General features: G+C 46.5%; 1 protein-coding gene across 1 annotated transcript in view; it reads left to right on the top strand.

Moving 5' to 3' along the window:
• Window positions 1-20,732, top strand: part of LOC141114176 (integrin alpha-IIb-like) — a 162,022-nt gene that overhangs the window by 30,443 nt on the left and 110,847 nt on the right. The window contains exons 5-6 of the mRNA XM_073607709.1: window positions 7,291-7,340; window positions 18,259-18,304. Coding sequence (XP_073463810.1) covers window positions 7,291-7,340; window positions 18,259-18,304 — 96 coding nt within the window. The remainder of the gene's footprint in view (window positions 1-7,290; window positions 7,341-18,258; window positions 18,305-20,732) is intronic.

The following is a 20,732-nucleotide window of genomic DNA, read 5'->3' as shown; positions in this document are numbered from 1 at the left end:
CACAGACAGCAGGACTCGGCCCCGCCCCTGAGTCATTGGATTTGATTGACAGCAGCGGGAGCCAATGGCTGTGCTGCTATCAATCTATCCAATCAGGACCCAATCAGGACCCGGGACACCTGCTGGAGCTGGTGTGCTCGTCCCCGTCGATGGAAAGACCGGGTTCAAGTAAGCCCCGGTTCACACTGAGGCAGCGCGACTTGAGGCAATCGGTTCACACTAGGTCGCCTGACAAGTCGTCCTAGTGTGAACCGACCCTAAGTAAAAGGGGGCTCTGGGGGGCAGCTGCATCACAGGAGGTTTTTCACCTTAATGCATTTACCCTAAGGCTGGGTTCACACTGGTCCGACAAACGCTCCGACATTGGGAGCTAATGTTGCATGACGTGTGAAATTCAATGTTTCCCTATGGGAGCTGTCCTAACTGGTCCGACACAAGTCGTTCCGACTTTAGAAATGCTCCCTGTACTACTTTGGTCCAACTTTGATCCTACTTCACCCCATTAACTATCATTGAAGTAGAATCAAAGTTGGATCCTTGTCCTAACCATCCGACTTTGGCATCCGACATTGTGTTATTTCCTGCCCCCTGCTGTAGCCCCTCCCATTGTGTGTTAGTTTTGATTGGTCAAAGGACAAGTGTACTATCTGAAAAGTCGGATCAAAGTAGTATCCTGTTTATGAAAGTCGGATGGATGTAGGACCAATGTAGGATCAATGTAGGACCAATGTAGGACTGATGTCGCAGAGCAAAGTAGGATGAAAGTCGCACTACTGTCGTGTAGTATAGTGTGAACCCAGCCTGAGGCTGGGTTCACACTGGTGCGACACGACAGCCGTCCTACTTTGGATCCGACTTTGCCCTGCGACATGAAGCCGGCATGTGTCCGATTTTCAATGAACGGGGATCCGACTTGGATCCCCGCCAATGCCCGGCACTGTGTTTGGTATGAATCTTTAGGGAGAACTCCGCGCCAAATTTTAAATAAAAAACCGGCATGGGTTCCCCCTCCAAGAACATACCAGGCCCTTGGGTCTGGTATGGACCTTGAGGGGAACCCCCTACGCCGATAAAAACGGCGTGGGGGTCCCCCCCAATCCATACCAGACCCTTATCCGAGCACGCAGCCCGGCCGGACAGGAATGGGGGTGGGGACGAGCGAGCACCCCCCCCCCCCTGAACCGTACCAGGCCGCATGCCCTCAACATGGGGGGTTGGTGCTTTGGGGGAGGGGGCGCGCTGCGGCCCCCCACCCCAAAGCACCTTGTCCCCATGTTGATGAGGAAAAGGGCCTCTTCCCGACAACCCTGGCCGTTGGTTGTCGGGGTCTGCGGGCGGAGGGCTTATCGGAATCCAGGAGCCCCCTTTAATAAGGGGGCCCCCAGATCCCGGCCCCCCACCCTATGTGAATGAGTATGGGGTACATGGTACCCCTACCCATTCACCTAGGAAAGTGTCAATAAAAAAAAACACAGTACACAGGTTTCAAAATTGATTTATTGGGCAGCTCCGGTATCTTCTTCCGACTTCTCCCGGTGTTCCGCCTCTTCTCCCGGGCCCCGCCGCTATCTTCTTCCAGCTCTATTGCCAGCGAGGGGCCCGGTCTGCTGCCGCTGTCTTGTCGCCGCTGTCTCGCCGCTTCATCTCTTCTTCCGATGTTGACACAACGCTCTCCCCGGCTGGAATGCTCTCTGTGCGCTCTGCTCTGACTTATATAGGCGGTGACCCCGCCCCCTTATGCCATCACAGTCCCTGGGCATGCTGGGACTGTGACGGCATAAGGGGGCGGGGTCACCGCCTATATAAGTCAGAGCAGAGCGCACAGAGAGCATTCCAGCCGGGGAGAGCGTCGTGTCAACATCGGAAGAAGAGATGAAGAGAAGAAGCGGCGAGACAGCGGCGACAAGACAGCGGCAGCAGACCGGGCCCCTCGCTGGCAATAGAGCTGGAAGAAGATAGCGGCGGGGCCCGGGAGAAGAGGCGGAACACCGGGAGAAGTCGGAAGAAGATACCGGAGCTGCCCAATAAATTAATTTTGAAACCTGTGTACTGTGGTTTTTTTTATTGACACTTCCCTAGGTGAATGGGTAGGGGTACCATGTACCCCATACTCATTCACATAGGGTGGGGGGCCGGGATCTGGGGGCCCCCTTATTAAAGGGGGCTCCTGGATTCCGATAAGCCCTCCGCCCGCAGACCCCGACAACCAACGGCCAGGGTTGTCGGGAAGAGGCCCTTGTCCTCATCAACATGGGGACAAGGTGCTTTGGGGTGGGGGGCCGCAGCGCGCCCCCTCCCCCAAGGCACCAACCCCCCATGTTGAGGGCATGCGGCCTGGTATGGTTCAGGAGGGGGGGGGGGGGGCGCTCGCTCGTCCCCACCCCCATTCATGTCCGGCCGGGCTGCGTGCTCGGATAAGGGTCTGGTATGGATTGGGGGCGACCCCCCACACCGTTTTTTCGGCGTAGGGGGTTCCCCTCAAGGTCCATACCAGACCCAAGGGCCTGGTATGCTCTTGGAGGGGGAACCCATGCCGGTTTTTTATTTAAAATTTGGCGCGGAGTTCCCCCTCAAGAACATCTGAGCACAAGTCGCGTGCCGAAGTCGGATCATGCAAGACGGCAATCCGACTTTGATCCGACTTCAATGATAGTCAATAGGCTGAAGTAGGATCAAAGTCGGACCAAAGTAGTACAGGGAGCATTTCTAAAGTCGGAACGACTTGTGTCGGACCAGTTAGGACGGCTCCCATAGGAAAACATTAAATTTCACACGTCATGCGACATGAGCTCTCAATGTCGGAGCGTTTGTCGGACCAGTGTGAACCCAGCCTTATGCATGAATGCATTAAGGTGAAAAACCTAGAGGGTTTACAACACCTTTAAAAGTTTTAAAAAAGTAAAAGAAAAAAAAAGTATTTTAAAGTTAAATTTGGACATAAGCAAATCTTGTCTAAATACAAGAAGCATGTGTATTCTAATATGGATCTTGGGGGTTGTGGATTTTTTTCAGATCTGTGCAGTAATTGAATGTGAAACTTTACCTCTATGCTGGAGCTTCTGGTAATAAAGACTGCTCACTGCTACTCTCTCCCCTTTGTGCAGGGGGTCTGGTCTTGTAACCGCTCCCCTCCTGTCATTTTTTACAGGCAGCCTGTAGTGGGTGGAGCCTGCTGGGTCCCTCCCACAGCTGTACACAAACTCTGTACAGCATAGTGATCATCAGGGCTGGCGCTACCACTAGGCAGCCAGCTTAGGGCTCACTGCCATGGCATGTCTTAAGAAGTGGCATATATGGAAACCACGCCCCTGCAGCTGCTGAATTCTGGCTTCTCCTTCTCCCCCTCCCACAGGTATTCAGCAGCTGCAGGAGAGAAATAAAGGGGATCGGTTTCTCTATATGCCGGCCCTCCTATCCAGGTCCTGCTGCCCTGCTGTGATCTCCCGGCCCTGCTGTTTCCTCTCTCCCGGCTCCGCTGTCCTCTCTCCCAGCCCCACTGTTTCCTCCCTCCCGGCTCCGCTGTCCTCTCTCCCGCCTCCGCTGTCCTCTCTCCCAGCCCCGCTGTCCTCTTTCCCAGCCCCGCTGTCCTCTCTCCCAGCCCCGCTGTTTCCTCTCTCCCGGCTCCGCTGTCCTCTCTACCAGCCCTGCTGTTTCCTCTCTCCCAGCCCCGCTGTTTCCTCTCTCCCAGCCCCGCTGTTTCCTTTCTCTAGGCTCTGCTGTCCTCTCTCCCGGCTCTGCTGTCCTCTCTCCCAGCCCCACTGTTTCCTCCCTCCCGGCTCTGCTTTCCTCTCTCCCAGCCCCGCTGTCCTCTCTCCCAGCCCCGCTGTCCTCTCTCCCAGCCCTGCTGTTTCCTCTCTCCCGGCTCCGCTGTCCTCTCTCCCAGCCCCGCTGTCCTCTCTCCCAGCCCCGCTGTTTCCTCTCTCCCAGCCCCACTGTTTCCTCTCTCCCAGCCCCGCTGTTTCCTCTCTCCAGGCTCCGCTGTCCTCTCTCCCAGCCCCGTCGTTTCCTCTCTCCCAGCCCCGCTGTTTCCTCTCCCAGCCTTGCTGTTGACTCTCTCCCAGCCCCGCTGTTTCCTCTCTCCCGCCTCCGCTGTCCTCTCTCCCGGCTCTGCTGTCCTCTCTCCCAGCCCCGCTGTTTCCTCTCTCCCAGCCCCGCTGTTTCCTCTCTCCCGGCTCCGCTGTCCTCTCTCCCGCCTCTGCTGTCCTCTCTCCCAGCCCCGCTGTTTCCTCTCTCCAGGCTCCGCTGTCCTCTCTCCCGCCTCCGCTGTCCTCTCTCCCAGCCCCGCTGTCCTCTTTCCCAGTCCCGCTGTCCTCTCTCCCAGCCCCACTGTTTCCTCTCTCCCAGCCCCGCTGTTTCCTCTCTCCCAGCCCCGCTGTTTCCTCTCTCCCAGCCCCGCTGTTTCCTCTCTCCCAGCCCCGCTGTTTCCTCTCTCCCAGCCCCGCTGTTTCCTCTCTCCCAGCCCCGCTGTTTCCTCTCTCCCAGCCCCGCTGTTTCCTTTCTCCAGGCTCTGCTGTCCTCTCTCCCAGCCCCACTGTTTCCTCCCTCCCGGCTCTGCTTTCCTCTCTCCCAGCCCCGCTGTCCTCTCTCCCAGCCCCGCTGTCCTCTCTCCCAGCCCCGCTGTCCTCTCTCCCAGCCCCGCTGTCCTCTCTCCCAGCCCCGCTGTCCTCTCTCCCAGCCCCGCTGTTTCCTCTCTCCCGGCTCCGCTGTCCTCTCTCCCAGCCCCGCTGTCCTCTCTCCCAGCCCCGCTGTTTCCTCTCTCCCGGCTCCGCTGTCCTCTCTCCCAGCCCCGCTGTTTCCTCTCTCCCAGCCCCGCTGTTTCCTCTCTCCCAGCCCCGCTGTTTCCTCTCTCCAGGCTCCGCTGTCCTCTCTCCCGGCTCTGCTGTCCTCTCTCCCGGCTCTGCTGTTTCCTCTCTCCCAGCCCCGCTGTTTCCTCTCTCCCAGCCCCGCTGTTTCCTCTCTCCAGGCTCCGCTGTCCTCTCTCCCAGACCCGTTGTTTCCTCTCTCCCAGCCCCGCTGTTTCCTCTCCCAGCCTTGCTGTTGACTCTCTCCCAGCCCCGCTGTTTCCTCTCTCCCAGCTCCGCTGTCCTCTCTCCCGGCTCTGCTGTCCTCTCTCCCAGCCCCGCTGTTTCCTCTCTCCCAGCCCCGCTGTTTCCTCTCTCCCAGCCCCGCTGTTTCCTCTCTCCCAGCCCCGCTGTTTCCTCTCTCCCGGCTCCGCTGTCCTCTCTCCCAGCCCCGCTGTTTCCTCTCTCCAGGCTCCGCTGTCCTCTCTCCCGGCTCCACTGTCCTCTCTCCCTGACCCACTGTTTCCTCTCTTCCGGCCCCGCTTTGATCTCTTCCAGCCCCACTTTGATCTGTCTCAGCCCGCTGCTTCCTGTCTCTGGGCACCGCTGTTTCCTGTCTCCCAACCCTGCTTTGATCTCTCCCGGCCCCGCTGTGCTCTCTCCTGGGCCCCCTTGTCCCCCCGCAGCTCATCCAGCTTCCTTCCTCTCCTGCAGGCTGCTGCAGGGGATCTGTCAGGATGGAAAGCGGGGAAGAGGGTGGTAAATGTGTCATTTACAGGCCCCTTCCTTGTCTGAAATGACAGTCAGTGATCGGTACCGATACCTATTACTGATTACTATGCCTCAGTTTATGAATAAACGGGAAGCTTCTGCACAGAGTTATTCCTGTTCATTTATTCTGTGCTGCTGAGGCTCCAGAGATGGAGATTGAGGGCTGTGTTCTCAGTCTCCTTTCTCTGTCTCAAAGGTGAATCATCAGACCCCTGATATTTCACCAAAGCCCCCCATCAGGGGTCCTAAAAAAATTCAATTGTAAAAAAATAAATAAATAACATGTTAAAAAATAATTAAAATAATTAAAAAATAAAATAACAAAAATAAACTAAAAGACATCGGAAGTACAAGTGCAAGTAGCTGGTCTTGCCTAGGGCACAAAATAGTCTAGCACCAGCCCTGGCGATGATATCACTGTTACTTTAACTAATTAATAACTAATTTATAAAAGGCATTTGATGCACACAAATTGGATTTATATTTATATCCTTTATGACCATTGAGGAATATATTTAAATAAGATTTTTTTGTGCCAGGAGTTCAGGTTTAAAATGAGATCATGTAAGATACAATAACAGACGATTTACACTTTGAGTTCCGATCTTTACCTTTTTTTTTTTATTAAAGAGGAACTGCAGTCTGTTCACATAATTTGTAATAAAAACATCTTTGCCATTCTGAAGCTTCCCTCTAACCACTTTGCATATTATTTTATTTATACTGTGATTCTGTATAAGGGCTGTATAAGGTATTTACTGTCAGAAAAAAATGTTTTACTAAGTAAGTAAAAACAACAAGGGCAGAAGATTTAATAGATGGAAAGCTGAAAAAATGACGGAAGGTCCGCTTTAACCACTTCAGCCCAAGAAGGATTTACCCACTTCCTGACCGGGCCATTTTTTGCGATACGCCACTGCGTCGCTTTAACTGACAATTACGTGGTCCTGCGATGTTGTACCCAAATAAAATTTATGTCCTTTTTTTCCACAAATAGAGCATTCATTTGGTGGTATTTGATCACCTCTGCAGTTTTTATTTTTTGCGCTACCCTGTTTCCCCGAAAATAAGACCTAGCGTGATTGTCAGTGATGGCTGCAATATAAGCCCTACCCCCTAAATAAGCCCTACCCCGTTTCCCCGAAAATAAGCCCTACCCTGAAAGGACTTTAACTAGGGCTTATTTGGGAGTAGGGCTTATATTGCAGCCATCACCGGCAATCATGCTAGGTCTTATTTTCGGGGAAACAGGGTATAAACAAAAAAGAGACCGACAATTTTGAAAAAAAAAAAACAATATTTTTTACTTTTTGCTATAATAAATATCCCAATTTAAAAAAAAAAAATTCTTCAATTCATCAGTTTAGGCTGATATATATTCTTCTACAAAATTTTGGTAAAAAAAATATTGCAATAAGCCTATATTGATTGGTTTTGCGCAAACGTTATAGCGTCTACAAAATAGGGAATAGATTTATGGCATTTTTATTTATTTATTTGCTAGTAATGGCGGCTGAATAACGCTGTGTGTTATGCTTTTTCTTAAAATACTCTTTGAAAAACTCTAGAAAAAACTCTATAAGCAATATAACTTCCAATAGATTTTGGCTTACCAATGGCTGATTAGATAAAGAAATTTTAAATGGCTTCTCTGCAATACTGTCCTTTTTACATTGCACTGCCCTGTACAAAAGAATAACTGAAATGTGGAAATGTCTTTGTGTCTCCTATTATACAGCAAACGATAACCGTTACTGTGAGATTGGATTTAGCACAGAAATAAGCAAGGTAAGTTCAATTCCTTTAGTTATATAAAAAAAAAAAAACCCAAAAGAATGCCAATTAACAACATACTGTAAACCTGATTCTTTCTGCACCTCTGCATAACTAAATATATTTAAAGTGAACCTCCAGACAGGTATATAAAAAAAAAACACAGATGTGATCAAATACCACCAAAAGAAAGCTCTATTTTTGGGTAAAAAAAGGACATCATTTTGTTTGGGTACAGTGTCACACAACTGCACCCAAACAAAATGATGTCCTTTTTTTACCCAAAAATAGAGCTTTCTTTTGGTGGTATTTGATCACATCTGTGTTTTTTATTTTTTTGTGCTATAAACAAAAAAAGACCAACAATTTAAAAAAAACAAACATTTTTTTTTTACTTTCTGCTATAATACATATCCAAAAAAATATATAAAAATGTATTCATCCGTTTAGGCCGAAAATATTCTTCTACATATTTTTGGTATATAAAAATTGCAATAGGCGTATATTGATTTGGTTTGCGCAAAAGTTATCGCGTCTACAAACTACGGGATAGATTTAGGGACTTTTTTTTATTGTTTTTACTGGTAATGGCAGCGATCTGCAATTTTTTGTGGGACTGCGACATTGTGGCAGACAGATCTGACCCCAAATGACACTTTTTGGAGACCAGTGACATTATTACATTGATCAGTGCTATACAAATGTACTGATCAATGTAAAAATGACACTGGCAGGGAAGGGGTTAACACTAGGGAGTGATCAAGGGGTTAAGTGTGTTCCCTGGGTGTGTTCTAACTGTAGGGGGGATGGGCTCACTAGGACATGACAGAGATCACTGTTCCCGATCACTGGGAACAGAAGATCTCTGACATGTCATTAGGCAAAACGGGGAATCACCTTGTTTACATAGGCAGTTCCACGTTCTGGCTCTGTACACATCGATCACGAGTCGCCGGCAGACATCAAATCCGCGGGCACCCTCCCGCAAGGTGCGGCGGGCGCTCGCACCCTCTATCCTTCTAGCACAGACCGACGTAAACCTATGGTGGTTTGCGCAGGAGAGCAGACCTGCCACAGTATGACGGCGGCTAGTCGGCAAAAGGTTAATGATGTCTAACTAAATAAGTGTTTGGTTAAATGTAAGCAGCATAAGTATCTAAATTTGACTTGGTATTAACCTCTCACAGTCACTGTACAGCAGAGCTCAGCCTGGGAGAGAAAACAGAAAAACAATGAACCAATCAGTTGTACTGTAGTGCTCATGTGCTAAAAAGGAACACCTTTATAGGAAGAAAGAGCAAAGTGGCAGAAAGATGAGCTCATCAGTCAGCTGCTTCTCCTTTCGTTGTCTAATCACAGGCTGGGGGAGGGACAAGACCTGTAAGTGTTAATTGCAGTAGGGAAAAAGCAGGTCTTCTGCCCTCTCAGACAGTGCTGTGCGATTGATCTGTATAATAGCTTCTTCACACATTAAACGTGCTTTAAAATGCATTAGAGTGCTTGAAAAATGGATGTGCCCTGCCCTCCAGTGGTGCGCATTTTTATGAAAACACATACTTTAATGTGTGTTGACATGTGTTTTTTTGCGTGTTAAATTGCTATGGGTTCTTGTAAGGGACAAAATAAAAAGGCTTTTTTCCTTAAATATTTTGCATTGTGCTGATGTGCATTTGCGTGTATTGCATTGCATTAAAAAGCGTACATGTAGCATTTTTTATCGCACTGCAAATGACACCAGCATTGTGGGGTGAACAGGACACATAGGGGTCAATCCACTAAGCTTTACTGCAAGCGGTTAGGGTATCGGGCTACTCATTTGCATAAATTATCCCATGCGGTAAATAAAGTCATTAAATAAAAAAAATAACAATTTTGTGGTAAATAAAGGGGAAAAAAACTTGTCGGTAAATATCGCAAAAATTTGTGCGGTAATCTGTTAAGTCCAATTCACAAACGAAACAGGAACTAAAAAAAAGCGCAATATTTAACACACCCTTTTGGTGGCGGTAACCAGTGCGGTATTTCCTGTTGGAGCGAGAGGGAGTTAAGAGAGAGAATAGGCTTAGCAGCATAACAGCTATCAAGCTTTTTGAATACAATCTTTTGTGGTGAACGCTCCGTGACATTTTGCAGAGCCTGCTGGATGACTTCACAGAGGGTAAGGCTCTATGGAATTTTCGGCTGACCAAGGAGCTCAAAAAAAGTGAAAATGTACAGCGCTTAACAGATGAATTACGAACTTGAATTCAATATGTGAAAAAATATAAAGTGTACTTTATGACATACTGTATACATAGTAAAAAAACAGTGTCCATAAATGAGGATAGGGGACCAAAAAAAGTCCTATAGAAATAATCCAAATAAGAAATCCAATGAAATAAGTGACAATCTATGAAATCATAAAAAGGATATAAAAAAAATTGATAGAAGATCCACCACCAAAAGCACCAGTCGCTTACCAGAGGGATTGAACTCATACAGGTGTACACCTGATGAGTCAATCAGACTTTGTGAAGTACTCAAAACGAATCGGGCTCATTGTATGGACACAGTCTCCAGAAGGATGTTCAGGACGGTGGATATCAGCAAATTGTTTTTAAAATGGACAGATCAACCCAACCATGCGGATGAAAAAGAAAAAGGAGGGCACATAGCGTAATTCTGTGAAGATTATTTAATGTGAAAACAAAGAATATACACTTACATTTCCAAGATTAAATAAGCGCTTCTAAAAGGACAATAACAATGGATTCAGCATGAGATGCTAAGACCAGTGTGGAGGCAAAATACCAGCCTGACCTTTGTCAAAGACATCACTAAATTCACGGTATACCTCTGGCAACGAGGAGAGTGAAGACGTGCACAAGACCTTGATCACTTTCTGAAAACATGTATTACTGCACTGTGGTGACCAAGAAAGGATCACAGCATGACGCCAATCAAAAGAGGGATTGTGCCTTTGTAACCAAGGATAACCAATGACCACCGGTAATGAAGTAAGGAAACAACTTGAAATTGAATTATCTTGTGGTGAAGAGCCCCCACAGCCATGGTCAACGAAGCAGTTTCATGAATCACATGGCAGGCTGTAAAGGTCTCCCATCAATAGCCGCAATGGCAAGTGGGGAAGCACGAAGCTGCAGCAGTATCGAGTGCTTTGACACAAAGGCACTATCTATGAACAAGCCTGCAGCCCCAGAATCAATTAGAGCCTGGGTATCAATGGAAAACTCAGACCAGGAAAGGATAACGAGAACTAGAGGTTTATCCTTCAGGATAACTGGGGACGCAAAGATGCCACCTAAGGTCTGTCCCCTACAGGACCTCAGGTGTGGGCGTTTCCTGGACGGGTAGGACAAAACTTCAATAAGTGACCTGCCTTGACACAGTAAAGGCACAATCTCTCCCTCCGCCTAAAGGCCCTCTCTTCAGCAGAGAGATGTGGGAAGTCCAGCTACATGGGCTCTACTTCACTGGAGGACTCGGACCCAGGAGGTATGGGAGGTCAAAATAAGAAATGGCTGCACCTCACAGGGGCTCCAAGTAAAGTTTATTGGAATATGAAAATATCCAAAATGACACCAGCAGTGGTCAAGGTAGACGCTTTTCACACAACAGAAATGTGCTTAATGATTAATCATTAAGCACATTTCTGTTGTGTGAAACATGTCTACCTTGACCACTGCTGGTGTCCTTTGGTGTCATTTTGGATACTTTCATATTCCAATAATCTTTACTTGGAGCCCACGTGAGGTGCAGCTGTTTCCTATTTTGACAATTTACCACAGAGGTGAGCCGGGGCTAGCACTTGGGTTTGTGTTCCAGTGAGCGTATTAGTTACACATGGAGCGGTGAGTTCTTTTCATTAGATATGGGAGGTTAAGGAGGCATTTGTGGGAATGCAAAGCTCGGAGCCAAACATACAGGAGGCTTCCGGAATCGCTCCTTAACTGAAGGTCTTTCTCGGAATCTGGTATCAATAAATATGGCAAACGAGATCAACTCCTCAAGATTTATAGGAATGTCTACGGCTGCAATCTGCAAGAGACCATAAGAAAAAGCAGCCATGAGGGCCTCATTGTTCCAACCAAGTTCTGCTGCCAGAGTACAGCATTCAATGGTGTAGTCGGCAACAGTTCTCGTACTCTGATGGAGATGAGGCTTTTGGCAGCAGAAGTGGAGCGAGCCAGAATATCAAATACCCTTTCAAAGGAGGCCACAAACCCAGGGTAATTCTGGACAACAGATTTTTGTGTCTCCCATTGAGGGTTTGCCCAAGCCAAGGCTCTATCAGAAAGCAAAGAAATAATGATGCCTATTTTGCTTCTGTCTAGGGAACGTCTGGGGCAGCATCTCAAAATATATTCCAACCTGGTTGAGAAACCCTCTGCAGTGAACTGGATCGCCCCGAAAAAGCGGAGTAGAACTGGTCATACCTCTCACAGAGGTAATATTAGAGGCGGGTGCCTACACAGAGACGGGAGCAGCAGCAGGGACGACCTGCAACCACTGGAACAGCCAGGGTGGGAGGATCCAGGTGTGCAGTCCGAATCAGGAGCGTCTGTAACGCTATGGCAAACTGATTCATCCAATCTGGAAAAAATATTACATTTAAGTGGATTGCCTGCATCTTCTGGATTCATGGTCTTTGCCTAATGTCAGGGACCATGAACCAGACAGAGACAGAAAATGCAGCAAAGCACACCTTTAATGTAATAGTAAAAATAATACAAATCAGGACTGTAGTCAAAAACAGAAGCCAGGGTAAGGAAGCCAAAATGGTTAGTCAGACGTGTTGGTGTTCGGAGCTAGGAATCAGTGTTGTCAGAGGCCAAAGATCAGGAACCTGAAGAAAAGTCAGCCAGACAAAAGTCAAACATGAACACAGCAGAGAAACACACTGGATATGTATACCAGGTAAAGGCCCTGAAGGAATGTGCAAGGTAGCCCAAATAGCCAAAATGGGCTGGCTGTAGGCTGGACTAATGAGGCAGGTAATGGTAACCAGGTGAATCACTGAGAAAACAATAAGTGGCTGGTAATTATCTGACAGCTGAACAGGCTGAGCACTGAGAAGAGAGCTGTTAAAAGCCCAGCCCTGACACTAACAGAGCTTGAGCTATTTTGCAAATAAGAATGGGCAAATATTTCACTCTCTAGATGTGGTAGAGACATACCCAAAAAGATTTGCAGCTGTAATTACAGTGAAAGGTGGTTCTACAAAGTATCGACTCGGGGGGGCTGAATACAAATGCACCCCACACTTTTTAGATAATATTTTGTAAAAAGTTTTGAAAACCATTTATCATTTTACTTCCACTTCACAATTATGTGCCACTTTGTGTTGGTCTATCTCATAAAATCCCAATAAAATACATTTACATTTTTGGTTGTAACATGACAAAATGTGGAAAATTTTAGGGGGTATAAATACTTATTCAAGGCACTGTATGAATATTTCATATTTGCTTGTCTGGACTTTAGTTTTAAGATAAAAAATGTTAATCTTGAAATCTGTCAGTAATCCTACTGAAGACTGCTACAGACAGTAAATGTTATCTTCTTCCTAGTCTGCAATCCCTGGGGAATAGGTTTAAAGTGTACCTATGGTCTTGTAGCACACAACACAACGTAAAAGATATTAGTATCCATGATTCTTTTCACTATGAAGGTTTTAGTACAAGTCAAATGAATGACGCCTCCCACCACCAAGGCTCACCCTCTTAATAAAGTATAAAATAATTGAAAAAGTGCTCAATGTCACAGAATACGCACTAAATTATCCCACATCCCGAGTAACAAGACATTGAAAAAATAGAATTTCCTCTAGGTGGGATATTTGGAAAGGGATAAATAGCGCAATGAGGTATGAGAGTGGTGTAAAAAGTATATAAGATTTTATTAAGAAACATAGGTTTAAAATAATGAGCACATATATACACTATACATATCAAAAAATCATCAATGGATACTGGACAAGACTAATCATATAGTCACATTACAAAAAAGAACAGCTAACAAATCGCAAAAATCTGTTATGTTGAAGGTGAGCACAACAGAGAATACCCAACGCGTTTCGAAAATGCTATTTCTTCATCAGGGGTGTATGCGATTTTATCGCAGAACCTACAACCATCTGCAATTTAAACAGAATAAACACAAATTAGATACGTAATATTGGTTATACACAAACTAATCGGTACGTGTGTGATCACATCGTACCTTGCGTTTTAGTGTGTTTAAACACTGACCGTATGAACTATGTAGTTCTAGGATAGATTTCCTGTCCAGATTTTGACATTTAAAAGCAGTTACATGTTGCAGCTGTCAGCCTGTGGGGCCCCCGGCCCGACGGGGTGAGTAAATGCACCAACGCTGGTGGGAAGGGTCCAACGGTGGCAAGAGGGGAAACATGGGCAGAGTCCCACACAAAGGACAAACCAGGCTGGCCCTCCGAAATATATCCCTAACTGTAATAATGTAAGAAAAGAGAGACAGAGAAAGGACAAGTATTAGATGGATTGCTGGGATTGTGAACCCCCCACACACATGAGACCACCCACTATAAAAAATGTACATATACATGAAAGAGGGTGTGCATATATCCAAGTAGATGCATGCACATAAACATGCATGCGTACATGTATACATATGCACATATGTGCATCTAAACAATTTAAAGTAGTTTCGTGGGATAATCCACCAACCATAGAGACCTCCCCTTTGTAGTACATGTCTGGGGAAGACGAGCGTGCATGCATCCATGCGCATACATCCACGCACACATGCATGCACACACGCGCATACATGCGCACATGTGCATCCAAACAGTTTCAATAATACGTTTTTTACTAATATCATGGAGTGTACCTTGCCTAGGGGCAGTCGGAGTGGAGAGGGGGGAAAAGTATATGTATGCTACTACAGAAGCCTTTATGCCGCGTAACACAATCGGTTTTCTCGTCGGAAAAAGATATGACGGCTTTTCCGACGGGATTCCGCTCAAGTTTGCCTTGCATACAAACAGTCACGCAAAAGTTCGTTATAATTACGACTGTCAAGAACGCGGTGACGTGCAACACTACGACCAGCCGAGAAAATGGCGTTCAGTGCTTCCGAGCATGCGTCAAATTATTTCCGAGCATGCATAGGGATTTTGCGCATTGGAATTGCCACAGACGATTGCATTTTCGGATAGGAACTTTTCCAGACCGAAAAATTGAGAGCATGCTCTCAATCTTTTGCTAGCTGGAATTCCGCCAGCAAAAGACCGATGGAGCATACACACGGTCGCATTTTCCAACGAAAAAATCTCATTGGTCTTTTGCGGGTCGAAATTCCGACAGTGTGTACGCGGCATAAGAGGTTAGGTTGGAGATGAGTTAGGCATGTCAAGCATTTTTAAAGGAAAGCTCCAGGGTGAAAACTGAAGGTGAACCAGACAGCAGTTTTAGAACCAGACAGCAAATTACACATTCTTTCCTAATGCATTTTTCTGAATACAAGATGACCCTGTCACACAAACCTATTTCATAGCATTACACAATTAATAGTGATAGCTGTTTTATGAATGATAATTTATCCCCATACCAATGGTACATTTTTTGTTGGTCTCAATTATATATGATGATTCAGATGACTAAAGAGTACTGTATGGGTGTAGAGAGCTTTCAGAAGATTGGATCCATGTGGTCCTCTGAGGATGGACACAACCTTGGGTTTTTTAGCATCATGTGGAATTGCTTAGCAATCAGGACATAGGCCATGCAGTTATAGATGGTCACCTTCAATCCCTCTGGTGGACATCTGCAGTTAGGACCAGAGTTTGGCTCTGCGGCTACAACTGCAATACTGACTAGTTGTGTTGGGATCCAGTCTCAAATCTCTGATTATATTTTACCACATCAGTTATACTACAACGTAGGTTAGAATAATGATTGGTTCTTTTCTTGGATTAGAACTTTGCGATACCCATAGCAGCCAGTTTTTTAGGACCTTCTCATCAGAGGCACTGGGTGTGACAAATGGGGGTATCAGATCCCTGGCCTCCTCACCAACTCGTGACAAAGGACTAGCCAATTTCATACCGCGCTGTCACTTATGTAACAATGCCACTCTCATCTGTACCCTGCACAAAGACTTTTGAGCTTGTGAGACCACAATTTAGGTAACAGCAGCCTGAGAGCGATCGTCACTGGACCAAATTAATTAAGCAGTTAACCCTTTAAACTCCAAACTGCCACCAGATAACTTTTGAGCCTATAAACCCTTCACAATATTAGCAAGAACAATAGTGAAAAATAAATGTCTGTACACATGCTGTCACCACAGACAGGTATATTCAGAGATTTACTGTATAGAGTAGCGCTCTTCAAGAGACAGGGATTTGTTTAGTTTGCATTGAAAGCTTAGGGACAAAGTTAACACTTTTCAAAATAAGGTTTAATAATGAAAAGGTCGAATTGGCTTTCATAACTTGACAGATGTTCCTTGGTTGATGGGACATGAGAGCTGTCCAAATGTGGATGCATTCCACTTTTCTTGACATCAAATGGGGTGTTGACAGAGACCATCTGACCAATCATCTGGTCTAAGGGGTGGTTGCTGGGATGTCACCACAGTTACGACTACGTCCCAGATACAGTTATACAGTATTCATATCTCTGTATATTTACAGTTTATAGTTTGCTAACCAGCAGATTATTGTCCAACGTGTAATTTGCTTTGAAATGAATATAAATATGGTAGGTTTCAGATTTCTCCATATAATCTGACATAGGGGTGACTGGACTTGAAACGTTACACATTAACTGAGAAAAGTATATATGATTATATTATATATTCTGGCTGTGCTGTTATTTTGGAAGTTATGGAATATGCTGGGATGATGATGGGATGATGGACTCTACCTAGAGGCAGATATGTGTATTGTTTTCCAACCGAGGTATTTATGACCCAACTTCTGTTAACTCTCTCATCCCTCAAGCAGGCAAGCTCGACAGTTTTATGGCCCCTGAGATATGTTATGAAAGATTGATAAGAGATGTCTGCAATGCAGCTCAGGGTTGTGGATTGTATGAACTGAAAGGAGGGGGGAAGAGAGGAAAAGGTCTTATGTGCTTATGCCCTTCACATAACAACATGGATGAGATGAACTGAGACATGAACAAAATGGCTGCTACACACACAGCTATATTTGTGCCCTGGATGCACGACCATTACACTGGGGAGGGCTATAGGAGTTGCAAAGCCTATGTACATGGTCTTTTTTGCTGTCAGAATCACTTTTCTCCCAATTTCAAGTCAGTTGGAATGCAGAGGCAGCTTGATGAAGGTCAGTATGAGGTTTAGATGCACTGTGCAAATTCCACCTGGTTACTTAGGGACTGGCCAAAATTAGCTCAGTGGGTGATTCTTCCAGTTTTGCTTTGTTCAACAAAAGTTAATCATTTGATCGACTTTTTTCAAAGAGCCTGCTGGTAAAAAATTTAAGTCAGTCAGCAGCTGCATCCATCAGGGCATTTTGACAGCCTACAGCAGCGGTCCCCAACCTTTTTTGACACCGGGGACTGGCTGTGTGGAAGAAAATTATGCTAAGGCCTGGGGAGATGCGTTTTTTCGCAGGCGATTTGTTGGGGAAATGGCTGGTGTTGATGCTTCAATCATCACAACACCATGGTTGATATGGTATCATGATGATTGAAGCGCATAATTTCCATTATTACATTGTAATAAAAAAGAAATAGTTCAACTCGCCATAATGCAGAATCAGTGGGAACCCCGAGTGTGTCACTTGCCACGATCGCCTACCACCAGATGCAGCTTGTTACTTGCCAGGTGGGGACTGTCACTTGCCAGATGTGGACTGTCACTTGCCAGGTGGGGACTGTCACTTGCCAGGTAGGGACTGTCACTTGCCAGATGTGGACTGTCACTTGCCAGGTGGGGATTGTCACTTGCCAGGTGGGGACTGTTACTTGCCAGGTGGGGATTTTCACTTGCCAGATGTGGACTGTCACTTGCCAGGTGGGTATTGTCACTTGCCAGGTGGGTATTGTCACTTGCCAGGTGGGGATTCTCACTTGTCAGGTGGGATTGTCACTTGTCAGATGTGGACTGTCACTTGCCAGATGTGGACTGCTACTTGCCAGGTGGAGATTGTCACTTGCCAGATGTGGGCTGTCACATGCCAGATGGGGATTGTCACTTGCCAGGTGTGGATTGTCGCTTGCCAAATGTGGATTGTCACTTGCCAGATGGGGACTGTCACTTCCCAGATGCGGACTGTCACTTGCCAAGTGAGGGTGGAACATGCGGCGATGCGGGTCGAGCAGTGAGAGATTTCATCTCTCGTCCGCCGAAACTCAGTGTAGTGTTCGCGCCAGCTGTGAGGATTGGACAGTAGTGGGGCGGGGCGGGCGGTGAGAGATGACATCATCTCTCTGCTCTCACACAACACCTCAGACAGTGTTGTGTTCGCTGTCGGCTGTGTGGGCGGAACAGCTGTGATGCAGGACGGGCCGCAAGAGGTGATGTCATCTCTGCTCGCCCGCTCCTGCCAAACCTCTGAAAGTGCAGCCTTCGCAGCCCGGCTGCAAACAGGCTACGGCCCGGCAGTGGGCCGCGGCCCGGGGGTTGGAGACCCCTGGCCTACAGGGCCAGCTGTGAAAACACAATAGCCCCAGCAGGAGATTCATCCATTGGCGCTGTGTAGCATGGATAGAGGAATCTGTTTTTTGTTCAGCCCATTGGATAAAAAAAATGATCATTGTGTGGCCAGCTTTAGAGGTATTTCAAAACATGCTGCATTTACCTATCAACACAAGCCCTTGGGCAGCTATGCACAACCATATAAAGGATCGTTTACTAGCATTTTTCAACTACTGTTGATAAAGCAACTGTACAAAGTTCTCTTTTTCTTCTTTTTTTATAGAAAGGTGTTTTGCTAGCTGGAGGACCTGGCGGGTATTATTTTGATGGTAGGTATTCCGCAGTAGCTTTATAAAAAGCACATTTTAGGTTTCTTTATTTCTATTATGCCATGTACACACGACCGGTTTTGCAGTCGGAATAAACTCCGAAGGTTTCTCTGACGGAACTCCGACGGAATTCCGCTCAAGCGGTCTTGCCTACACACGGTCACACCAAAGTCCGACCGTCCAGAACGCGGTGACGTACAACATGTACAACGAGACTAGAAAAAGGAAGTTCAAAAGCCAGTAGCCAATAGCTTCTGTCTCGTACTTGTTTCAGAGCATGCGTCGTTTTTGGTCTGTCGGAACAGCATACAGGCGATCGGTTTTCCCGATAGGAATTGGTTAGATCGAAAAATATTTAGAACATGTTCCATTTCTAGGTCCGTCAGAATTTTCGAAAAAAAAAAGTCCGATGAGGCATACACACGTTCGGAATAGACGATGAAAAGCTTCCGTAGGACTTTTTCTGTCGGACATTCCGTTTGTGTGTACACGGCTTTAGTGTCCACATATTCAGAATAAAATGGCCAATACGCAGAAAAAGCCAATGACCTTTATAAATAATGCAACCAAAAAAATATGTTTCCCCTAATAGTATAGATATGCAAGCCTCTGTTCCATGAGGTCCTTGAACTGTGACCCTAGTGCTTTTCTATATACAGTTGGGAAAATAATTATTTGATCCCCTGCAGACCACTTGCAAAGAAATGAAGGGTCTATACTTTTATCATAGGTGTATTTTAAATGATAGAGATAGAATATCAACAGAAAATCCAGAAAAAAACACATGATACAAATGTTATAAATTGAGTTGCAGTTCAGTGAGTAAAATAAATATTTGATCCCCAAGCAAAACATGACTTAGTACTTGGTGGAGAAACCATTGTTGGCAAGCACAGAGGTAAGACGTTTCTTGTAGTTGATTACCATGTTTTCAGACATCTCAGGAGGGATTTTGGTCCACTCTTCTTTACAGATCTTCTCTATAAATCCTTAAAGTGCTTTTTAACCCACTCCAGCTAAATCATCTTATCCCTTCTGTACAATAATAACATGTGTCCCTGTGCCTGTGTAATGTAAAAAAATTTCCGATCTACCTATATGAGCTCCGCTCCGGGTGCTCAGCTATCTTCTCTCTCCGGCTCACAGCTGCAGTGGGCGGGGCCAGGCCGAGCAGTCCCGCAGACGTGAGCCGGAGAGGGGAGAGAGAGAGGGAGCTGCGCATCAGCTGAGCACCCAGAGCGGAGCTCATATAGGTAGGTCGGAAGATTTTTTACCCTACACAGGCACAGCGACACTTATTATGTTATTATGGAAGGGACAAGACGATTTAGCTGCAGTTATGAGAGCAGCAGGAGAGGGGGGGGGATTGCTGGTAACAGCAGACAGGCAGGGAGGGGAAGGGAGAGGACACAAGAGAGCAGATAGCAGGCTTTAGGGTTGTTTCTCTGTTAAAGGTACTGGCCGACTTTGCCACATTGAGGAGTCAATGGACAGGGCCATGTATTGTAAAATTTTGGATGAGAACCTTCTTTCCTCAGCCAGAACACTGAAGATGGGTCATGGATGGGGCTTCCAGCATGACAATGACCCAAAACATACCGCCATGGCAACAAAAGAGTGACTTAAGAAGAAGCATGTTAAAGTGGTTGTTAAGCCACTGTATTACAAACATACCACTCCCTTCGTTAGCTAACATTATCTGTCCTAGTGTCTGTGATGAAAAAAAAGGCAGATTATATCTTATATCAGAGTGTCTCCCGGCGCTCACGTGACTCCTCGGCTGTCTCCTCTCCCCAGCTGACAGCTATACATGGAGGGGCCGAGAACTCCCGCTGACGTCAGCTGGGGAGGAGAGAGAGCCGAGGAGTCACGTGAGCGCTGGGAGACGCTCTGATATAAGGTATAATCTGCATTTTATTTTCAGCACAGACACTAGGACAGATAATGTTAGCTAACAGAGGGGATGGGATGTTTGTAATACAGTTATTATAGCAGCAGGAAGGGAAGGGGCAGGGATCATAGTGGCACAGAATAGCTGACAGGCAAGGAGGGGAGGGGGAGAGGAGGACAGAGGAGAGCTGCAGATAGCTGCGGCTGATGGAGGCACGTAAACCGACCATGGTGTCAGGGCTCAGCAGGGGGGAGGGCAGCACCAGGCAGGATCAGCCAGGTATTTTAGGTGATAGGAAGAGCCAAATTGCACAGCACAAGCACTGTGCTGTTATGCATGCTTTAAGGCAAGGGTCTCCAAAATATGGCCCTCCAGTTGTTTAGGAACTACAATTCCCATCATGCCTAGTCATGTCTGTGAATGTCAGAGTTTTACAATGCCTCATGGGACGTGTAGTTCCGCAACAGCTGTAGGGCAGTAGTTTGGAGATCCCTGCTTTAACCCTTTCATGACTAAGCCTATTTTTGAAATGTGGTG

The sequence above is a fragment of the Aquarana catesbeiana genome, linkage group LG12 (genome assembly GCF_042186555.1).
Source record: "Aquarana catesbeiana isolate 2022-GZ linkage group LG12, ASM4218655v1, whole genome shotgun sequence".
Classification (NCBI taxonomy): domain Eukaryota; kingdom Metazoa; phylum Chordata; class Amphibia; order Anura; family Ranidae; genus Aquarana; species Aquarana catesbeiana.
Note: the sequence above shows the minus strand (reverse complement) of the source record. Positions and strands in the feature narration are given on the sequence as shown.